Raw genomic sequence first — 19,115 nt, forward strand, 5'->3', positions numbered from 1 at the left:
ATGGACGCAGACGTTCCCTTGCAAAACGAGGAATACACTATTGGATTCTCTCGCTTGGATTCCAAAGTTTCACGGCCGTGTCATGTCCCGTGTGCTAACTCTACTACCTTCTTGAGTTCAGGGACGTTGAACCGGACACAACGCTCTTGGAGCCGAGGCTTCATGCTCAATGCCTACTAGCGTGGGTATGAACGGTCGCGCGTAGGAGAACTGCTTGTCTTGCTTCAGACCTCGGGGAGACAAAATCAACTGTGTTATATCAATGAGAACTTCCGCATATGTCATTTATCCTGTTCAAGCAATAACTACTAACTATACCAGAGCCTGTCTGCCATATCGACTCTGCTCGCGTTGGACGTGTTCAAGTCAATATTACTGGATCAGGAAGGTCAAATCCTTAGTGCCAGGAACTGCAGTTCGCTTGGCAAGCTTGGCATGAGAGAAAGTGATGACAAAACAGCATACTATTCCCTAAAAGGACTAGTGTGACGGTTTGAGTCTCTTGAGGCAACGTCCAATTCACATGACTTTGTTTAGCACTCCCAACCCTAAGGCCACGGCACAAGTTCTCGAGAAATTCCACATATTCTGGGTTTCCCGCCATGGGCAGAGATGGGAGATCGACGACGGCCAACGCAATGTCGCGTGGATATCGACTTCACGCTACGACGCGTCTTTGGGAAGAAGTCCTTTCGGTAAGTAGCCTGCCAGTGACATACTTCCAAGGGCGCCGGTCGCTGACTGGAGCACAGCCCACTTCAGCGCGAGATAATCACGGCGGCCATCGAGGGCCATGATATTTTTATCCAGGCCGCCACATCGTTTGGGAAGAGCTTGTGCTATCAATTACCGGCTGTTGTTGGCCATGGTGGTATGCGGGGTATCAACTGCGTTGCTCTCGATGGCCTAGGGATGGTTGACGTTTGAATATACCAGTAACCATCGTGATCTCTCCTCTTCTTGCGTTGATGGTGCGCAGTTATCTATCCTACTCCGCGTTTTGATATATTCTAACAATTGTGTTCGAACAGGCCGACCAGGTCGCTGCACTCCAGGCAAACGGAATCCCCGTCGCCACGATTAACTCGACTATCTCGTGGTCTGAGAGACAGACGATCGAAAGTGATCTTCTCTCCGGTCACCCAGTAATTCGTCTCCTTTACGTGACACCAGAGCTTTGCGCAGGAGATCGCTTCCGGAACATCCTGATGCAGATGTATCATCAGGGTGAAATCAATCGAATTGCAATTGATGAAGCACATTGCATTAGTGAATGGGGAAAGGACTTTCGTCCTGCATTCAGGGAACTGTCATGGTTCAGGCAGACATTCAGAGATCCTCCAATCCCGGTAATGGCACTCACTGCCACGGCAACTCCACGCGTACGCGCGGACATTATCGAAGCGCTTGGACTGGATATTGGGAATCTGAAGATCTTCAGCACCTCAACGGCTCGGCCAAATATACACTACGAAGTCCGATATATCCCAGATTACTGTGAAAATCCTGCCGACCTCCCTGTAGGCCAACTCAACGACTTGTTATCATGGCTGCGTCAGGTTCGAGCCCGCCGGGAAGCTCGGTTGGGTGTGAAGCAGAAAGACGAAAAGCCGGGAGACACTAAACCAATCATGCCTACGATGTCCGGAATCATATATGTCCCAACCAAGGCAACTGCGGACAATCTGGCTCGGACTCTCAACGATTCCGGTGGGTGGATCAGAGCCCTGGTATACCACGGAGGCTTAAAGATGGAAGACCGCGCTCGGGTTGAAGAGATGTGGAGGCCCCGGACGCCACCAGGTGATGATGAGGGGGAGGAAAAGGAAAACGATGCGGACGAAGAACGGCCGCCAGCTTTCTTAATTATGGTGGCGACAACCGCGTTCGGGATGGGCATTGACAACCCTGACGTGCGGTTCGTGATACACTGGAGCCCCCCACGCAGCTTTGAAGGGTTCATACAAGAATCCGGTCGGGCCGGTCGCGACGGGCGTGCGGCGGTCTCCATCGTGTACTACAACCGCCCGGCAGCGGACCGGGTCCGCTATTGGGTCGCAAACAACATTGGCAGCGGCAACCAACAATCCAACTACGGCAGACGTCCTCCCGCGCCGCTGGACCCCGCCACTGAGGAGCGCACAAAACGTGCCCGCCTCGAGAGCCTCCAGAAGGTTGTCGACTACTGCGAAACGACCAATCGCTGCCGTCACGAGATTATCAAAGAATACTGTGGCGACCGCGAGCTCGAAGATATGCAAGCTAAGAAAGAGGAGCATTTCAAGGAAGAAGACGACATGGACGAGGACGAGGACGAGGACGAGAAACCAACTCGCAAAGTCCCATCCGTCATCAACGCCACCTATGATTGTGACTACGCGTGCGACTTCTGCAAGGAAGGCGAGGCTTCCGTCACCCGACGCAAGGACGTGGTTGTCCGCGCCGACCAGTATCATAAGATGGCAGACGCCGAACCGATCCTGAGCATGATGTTTGGTGGGGTTGGTGGGCCTTGTTCATGCTCGACCTGTATGGATGTCTGACGTCTTATCGGCGCTTCATTCTGTCACTTGACGTCGCCATGCAATGATACATCGATAGACTGATAAACTATAGACTCTGAAATTATGGCACGATGACCTATTTTCAAGTCGGAATAGACCATTCAAATGTCGTCTCCCGGCCGAAAAAGAGCCAGGCTACAATTCGCACCGCTCTCAATAATTGGAAAAGATATCGGCGCGAAAGGAACGAGCCACACTGTCCACCCGAATTAACTAAATTTTCATCCAGGGTAGTTAACTATCCAAACGGCAACTTTCCATGGCCTGAAACCCTACATGTATCGCAGTCATTCCTTCTAACATGAAACATGCCGGCATAGAAATCCCTGAGCGGATGATTTCTCCCTTGGGCAATTCTCGACCTCATTGCTATAAGGGTCATTGGAGCATTACGCAGGCGGCAATGAGTAAGGGCAGTACTGTAACACAGCAGCATTCCCAATCTGCACTCTCATACGAGCACCTAGACTTTTTGAAGTATATTCCATATCACAAACGAAGCACTAGATCAGAGCTTTTCTTTTTCTTGCATTGTCATACTGTTTGAAGCACACAACAGCTGTACTCAAAAAGCATAAACATTCGACTCTTTGGTTCGGGATTGAGCGTAGGCTGCAAAACACAACAAAGCCACCGATTAGAGCAGAAAGGAGATATTTTCCTTTTTTGTTTCAAAATCGCGTCCACACCACTGATGTTCTCGCAGATAAAAAGACATCATTCAGCAAAACACAGGGTCACAGACCCGGTGGAGGGGGAACCTAGTTTCTCAAATCAGTTATCAAACTAATGAATGTCAAAAGAGAACATTAAACTTACAGCATTATACTTTCCACCGCCCGGCGGGGGTGGCGGAGGAGGCGATCCAGCGTTGCTGGCACCTGGCGGCGGAGGCGGCGGTGGCGCCTCGCTAGATGGCGGGGGCGGCGGGGGTGCTGGACTCTGCGACTGAGATGAAGGCTGGGGCGTTGCTTGCTGCTGCTGCTGCTGTTGCTGCGCTGCAGCCGCCTGCTGATAATACTGATGATAATAGGCGAGATAGTTCTGGTATCCGCCGTACGCAGCATACGGGTCAGAGCCGTAGTATTGAGCATACTGCGAGTAGTCGGCGGCGGCCGGAGCACCGGGCGTAGAGGAACCCGGGGGTGACTGTTGTCCGGGCGTGTGGTTACCGTACCCGCCGTAGCTGCCGTACCCGCGATTGTCACGTTGGCCGTAGCCTCCGTACCCATGGTGCGGCGGATTCTCCTTGAATCGCTGGTATTGCTCCCGCACATTGGCGAGGAGGTCTTCGCACAGCTCTTTGGCGTGCTGCACTTCTTTTGGATCGGGGCCGCTGCGGCCAATTAGCGCATGGCCGAAGCAAATAATCATGAAAATTGCACTTACGTTACGTGCAAATACATGGGCTCGTCACTCTCACGATCGGTGCCGGCCTCGCGGAATCCAGAACCCCGGCCCTTGATTTGCACGCGGCATCCAGTCTTGTACTGGATGTGCTTAACATACGCACCGCCCTGTCCGACAACCTGCGCCCGCAGGTTGAAACCCGGAATCGGCTCAAGGTCGATGGGAATGCGCTCTTCTGGCCATTTCCGCTAAGCGAAACGCGGTCAGCTTTTCATACCTCTGCAAAATAGATGTCCAAAACGTACGCGGCCAAACTCGTCACGTTCCACATCGGCCTCCCGTTGACGTCGGAATCTGCGCTCATCCACAAGGTTCGGCAATTCCTGCTTCATGAGTTCTTCAATCTTCGCAACAGCCTTTTCGAGCCCTTCGCGGGTTGTACTCGTCACGTGGAGGTACAGCGGAGGATTCTGCCAGCCCAGCATCAGCGCTGGAGAATCAATCACTCAGTAGCTCACAGGTCACTTACCGACGGCGTAGCCAGCGACTTGTCCGGGTAATAGCTTCCACGGGTGGTGACATCTTGACAAGCATAAGCATTCATTCCTAGCAACCCAAGAGCAACAAGTATATATGGAGTGAGGCGTACCAGCGCCGGTTTCTTCTTTGATCTAAAGTCACGCAGCCGTGGTCAGCAGATGCAAACGAGGGAGAGGGTATGCTATTTGTGACTGGGTAAGCTCTCAGGCACCATCATAGCAAACTAGAGGGGACAAGAAAAAAAACGAAACAGCATATCAGATGCGGTTGGGAAGTCCGCATCCGGGTGCCTAGAATATCAGCAATACATAGCAGGGAGTTAATGATTACCATCTTCTGGGTCGAGCCCTTAGTGAGCAGATAGCGGTTTCGCAAATCGTTTACTTCAATGTCTTTGATATAGTCGCCATCCGCGATATAGACACCGTCGCCCAGCGGTTTCGATTCCTTCGGCGGAGAAGCCGATTTCGGGGCAGCACTGCTCTGTAGAATGGTTAGACCGGCGCGCTCCACGGGAGGACCAATCGTACAGAGCGGATCGGGGGAACGTCCACATGTTGGATCCCCTTTTTCGCTTGAATCTGAGCGTTGATCTTTGCGGCCGCCGCAGCTGCAATGTTGTCAGCGCACCGGTCCTGCAGCGCATTGAAAAGAAAAGCCTCGTGTTTCTCACCTGCCGCCGCCGCTGGATCGATCGGTTTCTTGTCCTCCTTCTTTTCTTCCTTGTTGGGGCTGCGAGGATCTCGGCTCAAGGGACTGCGCTGTCGAGTTGAATCGGACTGGCGAGACGACGGCGAACGCGATCGGCGATCGAACCGGGAATAGCGTCGCGGCTCCGGCTCCGTCTGATCGAAGCGGGAGCGCTTGCGCGGCTCGTCGTCAGGCATGGCGGAGGGATGCGATGCTGCTGGCCAAATGAAAAATCGATTGTTCTTCAGAGGGACCAAACATCACCAGGCACAGGCGGAACAAAACCACAGACCAGGGCTTAAAAGGGCATAGTGGGATTCAGCCAATGATCTTCCGTCTAGCGTCTTCAAATTGACAGCAGTTTCAATTTAACTAGCATTTTCAATTCACAGTTTGAATGCCAAGAAACTAGTGAAACTGACCAATCAGATATCTTGATCCTCTGATCTTAGCCATGCAGATGGTCTACGGGTACCTGCTCTGTACGGAGTACAGAGCACAAAAAGAGCAGAAAAGAGCAGAATGCTGGGTAGAAGCGCATAAATAGGATAGTATTCTGCTTCAATTCCTCAGTATGAAGTCTTCAGCTTCAAGATGTCCGGTCTGCATAGGAGAAACAGCAAGAATACGGCCAAGAACTGAAAGTATGAACGATGAGTCAAACGATCGTGGAGAAGCTGGAGATAAGCTTGCCGGAGATGGTAGGTGTTCTGGTATTGTGACAGACTCTACATATCGAGATCAAAACATACCTGCGAGATTGTCTTGCGAGTGTTGGACACAACACAGATTATAATTGATATGAAAGCACACGGACAAACCATGACTATAACTAGCAGATCCTCCGTGGCAGCTTAGATCTCCTTGGGAGTCACAGGAATTGAGGTTCGGAAGCTATGGATTGGAGATGAAATTTACCATACAAACATTTTCCTGTATTACCGATACCCTCTGGGCCGAAGTCGGAGACGATTTCTTCCCCAACCTTTTTCCGTCCCGGGTTTTCTGCCCGCTGCTTCTCTGAGTCAAACATTTACAACTGCGCCTGCAGATCAGATTGCGAAGGTCAGCGAGATCGCATCTCCTGGTCTCCGTTTCTGCTGCAGCCATGGCATTGCGGCGGGCCTTGGGGCGGCCCGGGGCAGTGCCCCGTCCAACATGGACGCCCTCAGCATCCTCGTCGCCCTCGCCGTTTCTGCAGTCCGCACAGCAACAGTTCCAACGACGCACAAAGACATCGAGCTCGACCTCTGCACTGGCTTACAAGGCTCTTCACCGCCGTTCTCCGCTGAAGCTGCCCGTGCAGGACTATATGCCGCAATGGAGCGCTCCCGCAGCGGTGTCGTCGATCCTGTACGAGACGCCGACCCCATCGCCGAACCCGCCCAAGCGGCACGTCCTGAACTGCCTGGTCCAGAACGAACCCGGCGTGTTGTCGCGCGTGTCCGGGATCCTCGCTGCGCGTGGGTTCAACATCGATAGCCTTGTAGTCTGCAACACCGAGGTCGAGGATTTGTCCCGCATGACGATCGTCCTGCGCGGCCTGGACGGCGTCGTCGAGCAGGCACGTCGCCAGCTCGAGGACCTCGTCCCCGTGTGGGCCGTGCTCGACTATACGGACTCCCCGCTTGTCCAGCGTGAGCTGCTCCTCGCGAAAGTCAGCATCCTCGGCCCGGAAGTCTTTGAGGAGCTCCTCCAGCACCACCGCGAGGTGACGGCGGATCAGCCATCCCATGATACCGAAGCTACTGCCAACCCCAAGGATGCGAAGAAAGAGGACGAGGCGCAGAAACTGGCCGATTCATTCACCGGCCATTCTGCCGACTTCCATCCGCGCAATCTGCCCGCGTCCCAGGCCCTGCGGCACAAGCACGAGCATCTCGCCGCCATCACCCGTTTGACGCACCAGTTTGGCGGCAAGGTCCTGGACATTAGCACCAACAACTGCATTGTTGAGCTGTAAGTCTCTCTCTCTAACCCAAACTCATCCAAGAATTGATGCTGATTTCTTGTCCAATACAGCTCCGCTAAGCCGTCCCGTATCGACTCCTTCCTGAAGCTGCTCACTCCGTTTGGAATCCTGGAGTCGACGCGCACGGGTCTGATGGCGCTGCCTCGCTCGCCGCTCTCGGATACCAATGAGGAGGGCGAGAAGGAGTCGTCCGATATCGTGGATGCTAGCACCCTTCCTCCGGGTTAAAAGGTAAATTACGACGAGGGAGCATTTATATGTGTAGTTTTAGCCGTTTCGATTACTTGCGTGTGTTGATAAATCAAATCTGGGGTCAAGAAATTCACTCACAGACAGGTCGTTAATGGCCCGAGCGTATACATCATTAGTCTATCGTAACAATAGCTCAATGGTCATGACTCATTCACCCCCCCCCCCCAAAAAAAAAAACCAAAAAAAAAAAAAAAGACAGCGATTCCAAGCGCAGTCCCAAACAAATTAACCAAACACGCTCAAACGCCCATAGACACAGGTTACCCGTCAATCCCAAAGATACCCATCAGAAACGAGAAACCAAGAATAGTTAGCCATCATCAAAAGGTAATACGCGCTCCAATTCCCTTTCCGCGGTAATCGATAACGGTTTCATATTCGCCAAGTCTGATCCCGATCTTTGCTCGTGCATCCATCTTCAGCGTACCACCAAGTGCCTTGCGAACTGCGTCGTATCCAACTCCGTTCAAATCCAGCTCTACCGGAAGCCGTGGGGTCTGTGACAGGCCCGGTGGCACTGGAAACGGTATTGAGTATACAATCGTGCCCACGGGTGCGGTGTGGTTGTATAGCGCGACTGCGTCGATATCGGTGACGTAGAGGGTCGAGTTGGGGAGTGGTGATGCGAGAGTAAAGACTGCAGTGGAGGACCAGAGATGTAACTGCAGAATGAAAAATAGAATGTTAATAGCTGCCGATGAACAAATAAGAAGAGACAAGTGCAGCGATCATGCAAGGCAAGGTTCCTTCCTTCACGTCAAGAGAGTGTTTCCATTAGGGAAGACAGTACCGTTGCAGCTTTGATGAAGCGCGATGCGCCGCCATCCCCGTCGTTGTCATCACCAGGAGTCTGCAGCTGCGGGACTGAAACATCGAATTGTATCTTTGATAGCGCCTCCCCAACACCGGGGAGTGCGGGAAGAGAGCCCTTGTGGCTCCTCAATGTCACCGTCGTGTTAAGGCCTTCACGTCTCAGCGTAATTCTCTACAATTTGGACCAGAGATCCTCGTACCTGAAATGTAGTCTGATATCAAGCGGCGGCCAATGGACACTCCGGAATCGCCGCTGAACGTTAATGGGTCCCATACCGCTTCAACAGTCACGTCTGCGTTCTCTCCAGGCACGACGGAGAGCCCATGGGCGGTGAGATGCGCAAGGATCGACCCATTGGAGAGGAGTAGGATATCGACATATGGGATATCGGCGGAATAAAGGGATGGGTTGGTAAAGTTGACCGACGCTCTGAGAGACACTGCCGATTTGGTGGTATTTGTCACCTCAATTGTGTTGATTTTTGGCTCCAAGCCATTAAATAAATCGCCAAAAGATGCTATAACAGCCAATGTTAGTACTGGCGGTCAGCAATACAGGTAACCCTCACATTTGACTTCAATACGGCCTTGTGCAGGAATATCATGTATTGTAAACCGTCCCAACGCTGCTTCGATCTCGCCATCCACGAGCGCATCCAAATCTAATGCCACGGGTTCATTCCCAAAGAGGTATGCTTGAACGACTTTTGAAAATACATCATTATCAGTAACCTGTAACGGTCCATCAGTGATTCGAGACGTGACCATCAACAGAGGATCGTCGCCATTTGTGCCATTGACGCGGGTGGCATTGGCCGGCTGCCACTCGCTCAAGTCCAGGAAACCAAATTTATTCCCTTTGTAGAAGACGTCCACTTTGGCGCGTACTCTGGGAATGTCCACCTCAAAGTTCATCTGCTTTGGAAGGTTGATAAACACCTGGACCAATGCAGACACTTTTGGCCGTGACTCAGGGGTGTCTGGATCGGCAAACGGATCCGGAAGCGTGAAATGGACATCCGCCATAGTGAAGTTTTTGATCACCTGGCCGATTCCATGACTAGTCACGGGAATTGGGATAGTAACACTCTTCAATAAATCCACCATCCATGGAGGCGTATCGGCGGATGGAGCATCGGCGCCGCGAACGTAGATCATAGTCTGCAGTCCATTGATGTAACTGGAAATAATACGGTCGAGCGGCGAATCTTTTTCGCCAGGACATGTTGCCGTCAGCTCCTTTGGAATACTCTTGATGATTCCAGAGGCGTTCACCACGGCAGGCACTGCCGGACGCACGTTGACAACGTCCGTTTCAGCATTTGCCACCAGAATATAAGGGTCATTTGGACCGCAATTTGGAACAAAGATGTCGAATCCAAGGGAGGGTATCGTCAATTCAAGTGCATAATCATTAGAAACTTCAATGGACACGTTGACTCCTACAGCATTCTCTCCGAAGCGTTCCGGAAGGTCGTGAATGTTTAGTTTGGTCACGTCAGTCGACGGCAACGCCGGAATATCTTTTTCTATTTGATGTCAGAATTTGGCGATTACGGAGTCACAGCGCATCGACTTACCATCCAGTACTACCGAGGTGCTGATGATCTGGTTGCCAAAATTCAGGATACCAGACCGGATGTTTGTCTTTGCCGTGCCAGAGACCCGTAACCGAGTCAGGCGACCAATCATCCAATCGTTCGCCAGTTCGCGAATGCTGCTGAGATCACCCGAATGCAGATCCGCCAAAATATCAATGTGATTTACACGGCCATTACGGATATTCAGCATAATTGGCGGTATCGTTGCCGTCCCCAGCAGGGCATTGCGATAGTCTGGCAGATGAACGTCCACCTCGGTCTCGCTCGTTTCGACTTTTCCTGCAATCCAAGTAGCAAACCGCCCAATATCTCGGACAGGCTTTGACTGCACACGGGAGCCGTCCAGCACAACGGCAGCTTGTATCCTGGTTCGGATGCCATCCGAAGTGGCCGAATCGAGACTGATCTTCTCCGGTGTGAAGACGGCGGCTTGCTCCGCGTATTCCTTAACCGTGGCAGGGACGATGAACCCCAAAACTAGCACCAAAAGAGCGGCCACGGTGAGAGAGAACCAAGCAATGATAATCGGCCAGGGCCGACGACCCTTGCTTTGATGAGAGTCCAACGAGCCGGGAGAAGCGGATCGGCCGCGATCTTCTGTCCCGTATCGGAACTCGGTATCTTCGTAACTGATCAAAAGCGGGGTCCGTTCATTCGATGACCCGGACAGCCTGAACTGTCTTCGATGATGCGATCTATGCGACGAGCCATGTTGCCATTGGTCTCTATCAGCCGACTGGGGAACTGCATTAGCTGTACCAACGGATGCCCTGTCCAGCAGGGGCTTTGCCGACTCGTCTTCCATGGCGAAGTACTCCTCTATATCAGAACGAGTGCAACGTAAGGATAATCGTACATGACTAGGGAGAGCTTTGGGGCGGTTTAAATTGACTTGCATGACGACGACAGCCGTCAGCTCAGATGTAGGGCTGACGACCTCAGGCATCAAGGCATCAACATGTGGGGAAGGAATAGGTCCTAGTGTTGGACAGTCTTTCCCAAGTAAGACTAGCCTACAAGCTTGGCGGATTTTGCGGAGAAAATGGAGATCATCATGACTCAACCCCAACAGCTCAATTTGTGCTAAAAGCGACAAAAAGAAAACAGACGAGTCGAAATCGCGACTTTAGACGCTGAAACGTTGTTTTTTGCTCTAATCCTGCAGGATTTCTACCCAATTGATTGGAATCTCTCCAACGAGCTATCCTTCCGCCGCAATGGCTTCAGGTCTCAGGTCTACGATTCGAGTTGGACTCCGCAAAGGGTCAGAATTCAGCACTCCTCGCAGCCAATGCCTACAAGAAGTCCGTAAACGGCATATCCAACAGCGTGCCGTGTCCACTACCGCAACTACTCCTCCGGTTTCGCCATTTGCACCACGGCATCTCTTGTCAATAGCTGACCTGAGCCCGGCCGAGTTCACGACCCTCGTCCGCAATGCCTCGTTGCATAAGAAGAACATCAAATCAGGAACGGTGTCCCGGAATTTACAAGGATCGTTGGCCGGGAAGACGGTTGCAATGATTTTCAGCAAGAGGAGCACGAGGACTCGTGTGTCCACAGAAGGCGCCGTTGTGCATATGGGCGGCCACCCAATGTTCCTTGGCAAAGATGATATTCAGCTTGGAGTAAACGAATCGCTCTACGACACGGCACTCGTGATCTCTTCCATGACATCCTGCATCGTAGCCCGGGTCAACAAGCATGCGGATGTGGCGGACCTGGCAAAACACTCGTCGGTGCCAGTCATCAACGCCCTGTGCGACAGCTACCACCCGCTCCAAATCATTACAGATTTCCTCACAATCTACGAGACTTTCCCGACCCGCGGGACCGCCGGGCTGTCCAGCTTGGGGTTGGAAGGGCTGAAGATCGCCTGGGTGGGTGACGCAAACAACGTCCTCTTCGACACGGCCATTGCCGCGGCCAAGATGGGCGTCGACCTCGCCGTCGCGACGCCGCGCGGGTACGAGATCCCGCCCCACATGCTGGAAATTATTAAGCGTGCACGGGAAGGTGTTGCCTCTCCTGGGCAACTGTTCCAAACCAATGTGCCCGAGGAGGCAGTCAAGGACGCCGACATTCTCGTGACGGATACCTGGGTGTCGATGGGCCAGGAGGCACAGGCTGTGGAGAAGATGAAGGCCTTTGACGGGTTCCAAATCACCCCAGACCTGGCCAAGCGTGGTGGTGCCAAACCGCACTGGAAATTCATGCACTGCCTGCCGCGCCATCCGGAAGAGGTTAGCGACGAGGTGTTCTACAGTAACCGTTCGTTGGTGTTCCCTCAGGCGGAGAATCGTCTGTACGCGGCAATTGCGGCGCTTGAGGGCTTCGTTGTCAACAAGGGCAAGATTGTGTCGTGACTACTAGCGTGACAAGACAAAAGAATAAATGTAGAATAGAGATTTGTATGTCTAACTGCCCTTCCAATGGCTAGATGCTTACAACATTGAAGAGTTTTGAATCGCAGGGATTCATTTTCTTCAATTGCGGTGTGTCCGCGATTCTAAACACGTACTTGACGGCGCTGGCCTTACTATTCTTGAGGTCAGTCAGGGCGGCCTCGACGCCCTCAAGGCCGTTCTCACACACTTTATACGGATGCCCTAAGAGCCATCCATCCCGCAGCTTCTTTCCGAAATACCGGAACCCAACAATGGCCAAGTCGCGGACCGGGGCGACATCGCCATGCAAGTACGGAACGGCGGTGAGGGAATGCTGAACGGTCAGTGACAATGCCTCAGCATTGTAAAGGAGCACGAATGTCGCCGCACCCTTGGGGTCAACAACTTTGCTGACGATATCGATACTCCCATTCTCGGTAACGGCATCAAACACATAGGGAAAGTGAGCAACACCGCGCACGACCTTGCCCAGCGCGGTCTGGAGCTCCTGCACGACGGCATCGAGACCTTTACGGTAGTCCACGATGGCGTCGCCCTTGGACGGATCTAGCAGGGTCTTGACATATGACGCGCCTTTTCCGGCCACGGCAATGATGGTGTGGATGCCTGCTTGTCGCGCGAGCTTGATCACAAAGACCTGACGGCCGTCCATCCGCCGTAGACCCGCAGCGGCGTTTGCTCTGTGGCCGGCGCCCACGGTGCTGGCAGACGCAGGTTGTTGTACAGGCCGTGTAGAGCGGTGCCAGCGTCCAGTCTGAAAGTTTGTTAGTCAAGTGCCGGATGGAGAAGGCAGTACGGTGCAACCTACGGAATCGTGGCAGCTTCTATTCTAATATCGGCGTTGCCCACTTACGGTTGCTAGCAATTGTGTACATATATGGTCATTCGCAATTCCTCACCTTCAAAGCTGACATGGTCCGGGATGTGAAAAGTGGTGTAATCCCACGCAACTGCATATTCGCCATCACTACCATAGGGAGCACTGATTTCATGCAATGCAGCCACTCGATCACCAGGCCGATCCCGCCGTCAATCCATGCAATTGCTCCTCTTTCGAGATGAACTTGAACTCACCTTAAGGTCCTGTACGTACTTGCTGACCTGGTGCACAATGCCGGCGTTGTCGTCGCCCTCATTAAGGTTGGAGCTATTCCACTCGGCCATTTCCAGTCCTTGGGATTGCACCCGATACTACAACCTTGATCACCAACTGATCATCATTCGGCATCGGAATCGGGGATTCCTTGAAGTGCGTCTTGGGACCTGCGGAGACGGTGAGTTCGAACGGCATGGCGAGCAATCTATCTACCAATTTCCGAGCTGTAGCGACTACCAACAAAGGCAATTCTGATGACCACGATGCAGCAGGCCGAACCCTATTTATCTTCATGGTTTGGATACAATTATTGAGTCGCACTGAGTTCAGAATAGTTGGAGCCTGAACTGAAGCGTGGCAATGTGCCCAGAGATGACATTAGTTACTGCATTGACAATCGGATTCGGTCAAAATCATCCGAATCTCCAATTGCAGCTTTTTCGCAATTGATTGACGCAGTCTGAGCGTGAGTTTGCCAGCCATGAACGAGTACCAGCCGGATGAAGTTGTACATAGTTGTCCTTGGGATAAATAGAGTAGGCTAGTGTTTCGTCCTTAGGTTTAACCTCGGGATGAAACATCAAGAGCTGGTGCGAACTTTGTTGACGAGAAAATCAAAAATTCTCAACCGTAGCAAGCTCATCTCGTCCCAGATGTGGCTCTCGAAGCTCATGTTCTCGGCTCGCAAAAGAAATACTACTAGCACAAAGTCAGTACTGAATTCGGCCAATTGATATCCCTGGGGCGAATCTCAGCCTCCATCCCTCCATCTGTCCCACGCCCATGTCCGCATCTGACTAGACCCGCACTGAGGTGAGTGATGTAATGCATATCAAATTCCATAGCAAAACATCTTACAACCTTATCATCAGTTCCCTTTCCATTGCTACAGTCGGGCTCGCCGAGTCCGTTTCGCTCGCCGCTTTTTATCCACCCCTGAATCCCATTTCACTCGCGCCGCTGACCCCTCGTTTCCCCATCGACGGCGTGACAACGAGCGACTTTGACTCACAGGCGTAGCTTTTTCTGCAGTATTCTTGACAATGTTCGTCCCGAATTCTCCCGGCGCGGGTTCACATTCGCGGAGCGCCTCGCAGCACTTCCATCATGTGCATCGCAAAAGCTCCGGGCGCGTGATGAGTGACACGAGCCTGCAAACCTTGGGAAGGGAGAAGCCATCTTACAGTCGAGGCATTGGAAAGCGAAATGGCACCCAGACCCCCGGTCCTCTATGGTTACAGAAAGGTGAGATTACGACTACAAGTCGACAGGACACAGAGTGGATGCTGCGAGCCGGTCTCGCGTTAGCCACGTCTACGCGCGAGGAGAAAGGTCAGAGTTGGCTAGCGAAGCGGGAAAGCTCCACAAGTCTTGTCTCTGAGGCAGAGCCCGATGAGATCAAGCCACGACGAGGGCCCCGCTCTGGCACGTCGCGGCCGCAGTCTGGTGCGTCGACCCCGGCTACTGTCCCATCGCGGCAAGGGTCACGATCGCGCCGGGGAAGTCACAGAGCTAGTAGAATCGATCTGTCCATGACTACGATTGATGGCGCAGAGCTGCCAGCAAACGGGTCTCGTGGTCCCCCAAGCGAGGAATCGGATCGCAGCATTGTGCCCGATTTTGTGGACGAAAGCATTCGGGCGGAGATGGCCCGCTACCAGGACGCTGAACTGGATGGCGAAGAATCGTCATCCCTGTTGTTCGACTCGGATAGCGAACTCGACGAGGATCTAGACGAGGCCGAGTTTCAACGTCTCACCCGTGAGCGCGGTTTCGGACTCGGCCGCTGGGTGGATCGATTCATCGAGCGGACTTTGTTCGGCATCGCTGAGGAGGAGCCTTCCACGTCGCAGCAACCTGCCGTTACGCCAACCACCGTTGCTTTGCAGGTGGCCGAGCAGAAAATCCAGCCGGTATCGGAGACGGAAATGATGAACGAGGCGCAGGATGGCGGCGATGGCAGCGGTGACGAAACGATCAATGATGTTCCCGATCGGCCGATTGAGGCAGCAGGAGACCGGGGCGGATGGGCGGATGCAGGCTGGCTGCTGCGGTTGGCGACAAGGGCGATCCTGTGAGCTAACAAGGGGATGATTCAGTACCTATGTAATAGTTTGGCGGTCAGCCTCTGTCGCTTCCCTTGCCGATTCGAGGTGTTTGTTCCCGGTATCAAATATGGGGTTTTGCAACGTTTTCAAGGCTTCGGACGCAGGACGGCTCCCATCTTTCGGAGGACATGTACAAATACAGCCGTCTGCAAATGTGGACTCTACAACCTGGCTTTGTCTGTCTGCGCCGCATTGACCTGATTCGTCCAGGAATTGGGGTCCCTTGCAAGTACTACTGTCAAATCATGGACTAAATGCGCCGCGCTGGACGGGCTCGATATTTGATCGTTGGCCGACAACCCGACGACACCACTATTGGTATGATTTAGGGTAAAAATCGAAATTTGAGCCCCAGGGTGCTTGCCCTGTTAGGTCTGACGGGATGGGCTTAGAATCAGACGACACTGGGAGGGACCTAGGGCATGATGCGTTGTACTCTGTGGATGAAGTGGCCATCCGCAGGACTGAAGGCTAGAGAGATTTTTACTATTCCTGAAAACCAACCTTACTGCTGGCATCAATTAGTGATCTGCATGGTCGGAGATTTTTTCTTTCTGTTTCGGAGTCTGCAGAAAACGGGATAAGTACTTGTACAAACAACCGAAATATAGCCAATTCAAATCCAAGGAGCCCAGAATGAAGAGACTCTGGTACGTGGACTGTACGAATACCGAGCTGGGGGGATTCGGCTTAGGCGTAACCTTTCGCTTCTACCTGCAATCTGCATGATGTCAAGTCAGAATACGAGCGATCAATCTAGGAATCACCTTGCTAATACGTCAAGGAATCGAGGGCTCTGTAAAATCGTCGCAATATGAAAGAACTGCATCAATAATGTCTCGACCAACAATCTAAACGCCATCTCTCGAACGAGAAGAACCACTAGCCAGGGTCATGACGGCGAGAACGCTCGGAAAGGGTCCAAGGGGGTTTAACCGACCTTTTTGAGAGGCGTTAAGCTTCATATTGATGGCGAAAAGGTCCAAAAAGCCCAAAAATCAGAACGGTCAATCAAGGGCTGCAGGCGGTAACCCCACCCTTTTCGGGATTCATCGAGTCAGGCGTGGAGTGGTTGGATGAAAGTGGCCGTCCGAGAAAAGGAGAGCATAGTGGTGGATTACATAATTCTGTAATTTTTCTTCCGTATCCGGAAATCGAAGCGTCTAAGGTATTAGGGTGGCATCCGAAGTGTGGAGAGCAGTAATAAACCAGGACCAGGATGCCCTCTTGATCAACCGCTGAATTGACCGGGATGGATTACTGGAATTGCTGCTCCAGGGCAAGGCTCTGTAACTACCAGACGGCGTTCTAGCAATGGAGGCTGAGAATTCGAGGGTTGTGCTGGCGCTTGTTCCCCAGTCTCGTATGCAGAGGAGCAGCTCATCCCACGAATAGTGTCCCAGTCTTGCCGATGACCCTACCTTGGATCCAAAAATGGTCTCCTCAAAAGGGTAAAACAAAGGGCGCAAAAAAAAGAAAACACAAAAATTCTCCTTCGGCGGCCGTCACGGGAAGAAGCGTTTCTCCGGGTGCCGTACAGCTCAGACCCTTCGGAATGACGGCGGACAAGGGGTTGCTTGACGGTTGATTCCCGTCATCGACAGGCAGGACGAACCACCGAAAAAAAATCTCCTAACCTACAACCTACCGTGGTAGGTGGGAAAAAATGAATGGAGCCATGCAGAATTCTTTCGACGGCAGTCCATTGATCGGTAGTTCTCTCTGATTTGGGTATCGACACGACAGTTGATCAGCGGATACTTGCAAGCGTACCCTCCTTCAGTATTTAAATCGTCCTAAGGGTGGACAAAACAGTGGACAAAATGGAAATTGATCTCAATCCTCAACCATCCATGCTGCCGCACGAGAACATCGAGGCAGACGTTTGTCTCCCCGTCTTTCCCTACCGACCAAAGCAGGTCGACCTGGAACTGACAGTGTGCGCCCAGGACGTCCTAACCGACTCCGATTCTGCCTTTGAAGGGTCGTAAGTACTTTCCTAATTGTCGGCAGGGTTGTAGTTGTATTCGACACGCGCCCCGAGTGCAGTGTTTGTATTAACGGAGGATGAGCTCGACAGTATCGGCGATGCCAGCTACACGTCGTCGATATCCTCCAGTGTGAGGAACTACAAGTATGTCTTTGCACATGTCTGCAAACAATTTCTCTTGCTGACATCGGGTTAGATATGAGGTAGGGGATAGGCGCTTCCAGAAAGAGAACCTTTTCAACTGATTGCAAACACATCGCAGAATGGACGACGATATCATGCCTATAAAGATGGCTCACACCTTCTGGTAAGCCGGAGATTGGTTTCCACTCGTCCCTATGCCCGACAACCTTCCTAACTCGGCTCCAGCCGAACGACGAAGATGAACAAAATCGCATGGACCTGGCCCATCACATCTACCTGATGCTGACGGGAGGACGCCTATATCTTGCCCCCATTGGGAAACCCCAGCGAGTACTGGATCTGGGAACAGGGACAGGTAAGTCTGACAAGCGTCATCTTCACTTTTCAAAAATACTGAGTTGCCGACTCCAGGCATCTGGGCAATTGACTTTGCGGAGTGAGTCTGCTTCTCCGAATGGAAGAGCGACGGCCAGGTTAACCGCCCGCAGCGAACATCCCGATGCATTCGTTATCGGTACGCTTTTGAATCGACAAGAATAGACAGGGAAACCGACTCACCACTTTGGATCGCCAGGCAATGACCTGAGCCCTATTCAACCATCATGGTACGCCACCTTTCCCCATTCTCTCACCTTACCTCCAAACCCTAACGGATAGATAATTCACAGGGTACCACCCAACGTCCAATTCGAAGTCGATGACTACGAAGCCCCATGGTCCTACTCACAGCCCTTCGACTTCATCCACGGCCGCGAAATGGAAGGCATGGTCAAAGACTTTGACACACTATTCAAGCAATGCTATGATAACCTCAAACCTGGCGGCTGGGTCGAGTTCCAGACCATCGAGCTCAACTGCTTCTGCGACGACGACTCGCGACACAAGGCCACCGCATGGATGAAATGGTCGAGCCATTTACACGAGGCAGCGCGACGGTTCGGTAAGAATATGCGAACGGTCCGAACATGGCCGGATCGGCTCAAGGCGGTTGGGTTTCGGAATGTGCAGACAACTGTTTTTCCCGTACGTTCCTTGACTCATTTTTCCCTCTAAAAAGAGGGGGGGGATATGGAAATAGAAGCATGCTGACAGGTTGCTGATTGTTACTTAGTTACCATTCAACCCCTGGCCAAAAGACCCCAAACTGAAAGAAATCGGTCGTTACCAACAACTCCACATGTACGAAGGGATGAACTCGTACAGTCTACGGCTCTTCACCACCGTCCTTGGTTGGAAGGTGGAGGAGGTCGAGGCCCTGCTGAACGAAGTCCGCAAGATTCTCACCGATCGCTCTGTTCACATTTACACGTTGGTGCATTTTATCTATGGCCAGAGGCCGCCAAATTCTTGATTGATCCCCTGTTTTGCATAGTGAATGGTGTTTGCGTTTGGGCTACGGTTGTTAGATTATGGGAATGGTCATAAATCCTTTTGAAATTGAATGCAATGAAAATGAAATAATCCAAAGACAGTCCATGCAAGTAGGCTAGGTATTCATAAAAAAAATCACTATCGACACACTAAGGAAATATCGAACGCACATCAAACTCCAACCGAATGAGTGAATCAAAACGCCCATCTCCGAGT

At 52.2% G+C, this 19,115-nt stretch overlaps 9 protein-coding genes across 9 annotated transcripts; 6 read left to right on the plus strand and 3 right to left on the minus strand.

The window, feature by feature from the left end:
• Positions 1–612: 612 nt before the first annotated feature.
• On the plus strand, positions 613–2,543 carry VTN49DRAFT_7859 (uncharacterized protein; the record flags this gene model as incomplete). The annotated part of the gene is made up of 4 exons (XM_069416174.1): positions 613–695; positions 753–871; positions 937–971; positions 1,032–2,543. 4 exons carry the CDS (start codon positions 613–615, stop codon positions 2,541–2,543), a joined length of 1,749 nt encoding a protein of 582 aa, XP_069272220.1.
• A 758-nt stretch (positions 2,544–3,301) lies between these two features.
• VTN49DRAFT_7860 (uncharacterized protein) lies at positions 3,302–5,341 on the minus strand (the record flags this gene model as incomplete). Its single annotated transcript, XM_069416176.1, has 9 exons — positions 3,302–3,325; positions 3,384–3,900; positions 3,954–4,162; positions 4,220–4,384; positions 4,444–4,496; positions 4,564–4,585; positions 4,785–4,937; positions 4,985–5,064; positions 5,128–5,341. The coding sequence occupies 9 exons, from the start codon at positions 5,339–5,341 to the stop codon at positions 3,302–3,304; spliced, it is 1,437 nt and encodes a 478-aa protein (XP_069272221.1).
• A 911-nt stretch (positions 5,342–6,252) lies between these two features.
• VTN49DRAFT_7861 (uncharacterized protein) lies at positions 6,253–7,344 on the plus strand (the record flags this gene model as incomplete). The annotated part of the gene is made up of 2 exons (XM_069416177.1): positions 6,253–7,103; positions 7,167–7,344. 2 exons carry the CDS (start codon positions 6,253–6,255, stop codon positions 7,342–7,344), a joined length of 1,029 nt encoding a protein of 342 aa, XP_069272222.1.
• Positions 7,345–7,688: 344 nt separating this feature from the next.
• On the minus strand, positions 7,689–10,587 carry VTN49DRAFT_7862 (uncharacterized protein; the record flags this gene model as incomplete). The annotated part of the gene is made up of 5 exons (XM_069416178.1): positions 7,689–8,030; positions 8,159–8,331; positions 8,382–8,699; positions 8,751–9,710; positions 9,762–10,587. 5 exons carry the CDS (start codon positions 10,585–10,587, stop codon positions 7,689–7,691), a joined length of 2,619 nt encoding a protein of 872 aa, XP_069272223.1.
• Positions 10,588–10,999: 412 nt separating this feature from the next.
• On the plus strand, positions 11,000–12,148 carry VTN49DRAFT_7863 (uncharacterized protein; the record flags this gene model as incomplete). Its single annotated transcript, XM_069416179.1, has 1 exon — positions 11,000–12,148. The coding sequence occupies one exon, from the start codon at positions 11,000–11,002 to the stop codon at positions 12,146–12,148; it is 1,149 nt and encodes a 382-aa protein (XP_069272224.1).
• Positions 12,149–12,218: 70 nt separating this feature from the next.
• VTN49DRAFT_7864 (uncharacterized protein) lies at positions 12,219–13,354 on the minus strand (the record flags this gene model as incomplete). Its single annotated transcript, XM_069416180.1, has 2 exons — positions 12,219–12,944; positions 13,265–13,354. 2 exons carry the CDS (start codon positions 13,352–13,354, stop codon positions 12,219–12,221), a joined length of 816 nt encoding a protein of 271 aa, XP_069272225.1.
• Positions 13,355–13,939: 585 nt separating this feature from the next.
• Positions 13,940–14,306, plus strand: VTN49DRAFT_7865 (uncharacterized protein; the record flags this gene model as incomplete). Its single annotated transcript, XM_069416181.1, has 3 exons — positions 13,940–13,995; positions 14,088–14,099; positions 14,159–14,306. 3 exons carry the CDS (start codon positions 13,940–13,942, stop codon positions 14,304–14,306), a joined length of 216 nt encoding a protein of 71 aa, XP_069272226.1.
• Positions 14,307–14,329: 23 nt separating this feature from the next.
• On the plus strand, positions 14,330–15,364 carry VTN49DRAFT_7866 (uncharacterized protein; the record flags this gene model as incomplete). Its single annotated transcript, XM_069416182.1, has 1 exon — positions 14,330–15,364. One exon carries the CDS (start codon positions 14,330–14,332, stop codon positions 15,362–15,364), a length of 1,035 nt encoding a protein of 344 aa, XP_069272227.1.
• Positions 15,365–17,217: 1,853 nt separating this feature from the next.
• VTN49DRAFT_7867 (uncharacterized protein) lies at positions 17,218–18,879 on the plus strand (the record flags this gene model as incomplete). The annotated part of the gene is made up of 11 exons (XM_069416183.1): positions 17,218–17,277; positions 17,344–17,381; positions 17,475–17,528; positions 17,581–17,587; positions 17,647–17,691; positions 17,754–17,883; positions 17,940–17,964; positions 18,017–18,042; positions 18,103–18,133; positions 18,197–18,551; positions 18,640–18,879. 11 exons carry the CDS (start codon positions 17,218–17,220, stop codon positions 18,877–18,879), a joined length of 1,011 nt encoding a protein of 336 aa, XP_069272228.1.
• Positions 18,880–19,115: the final 236 nt, after the last annotated feature.

This window comes from Thermomyces lanuginosus (assembly GCF_041956635.1).
Source record: "Thermomyces lanuginosus strain ATCC 200065 unplaced genomic scaffold VTN49scaffold_7, whole genome shotgun sequence".
Lineage (NCBI taxonomy): Eukaryota > Fungi > Ascomycota > Eurotiomycetes > Eurotiales > Trichocomaceae > Thermomyces > Thermomyces lanuginosus.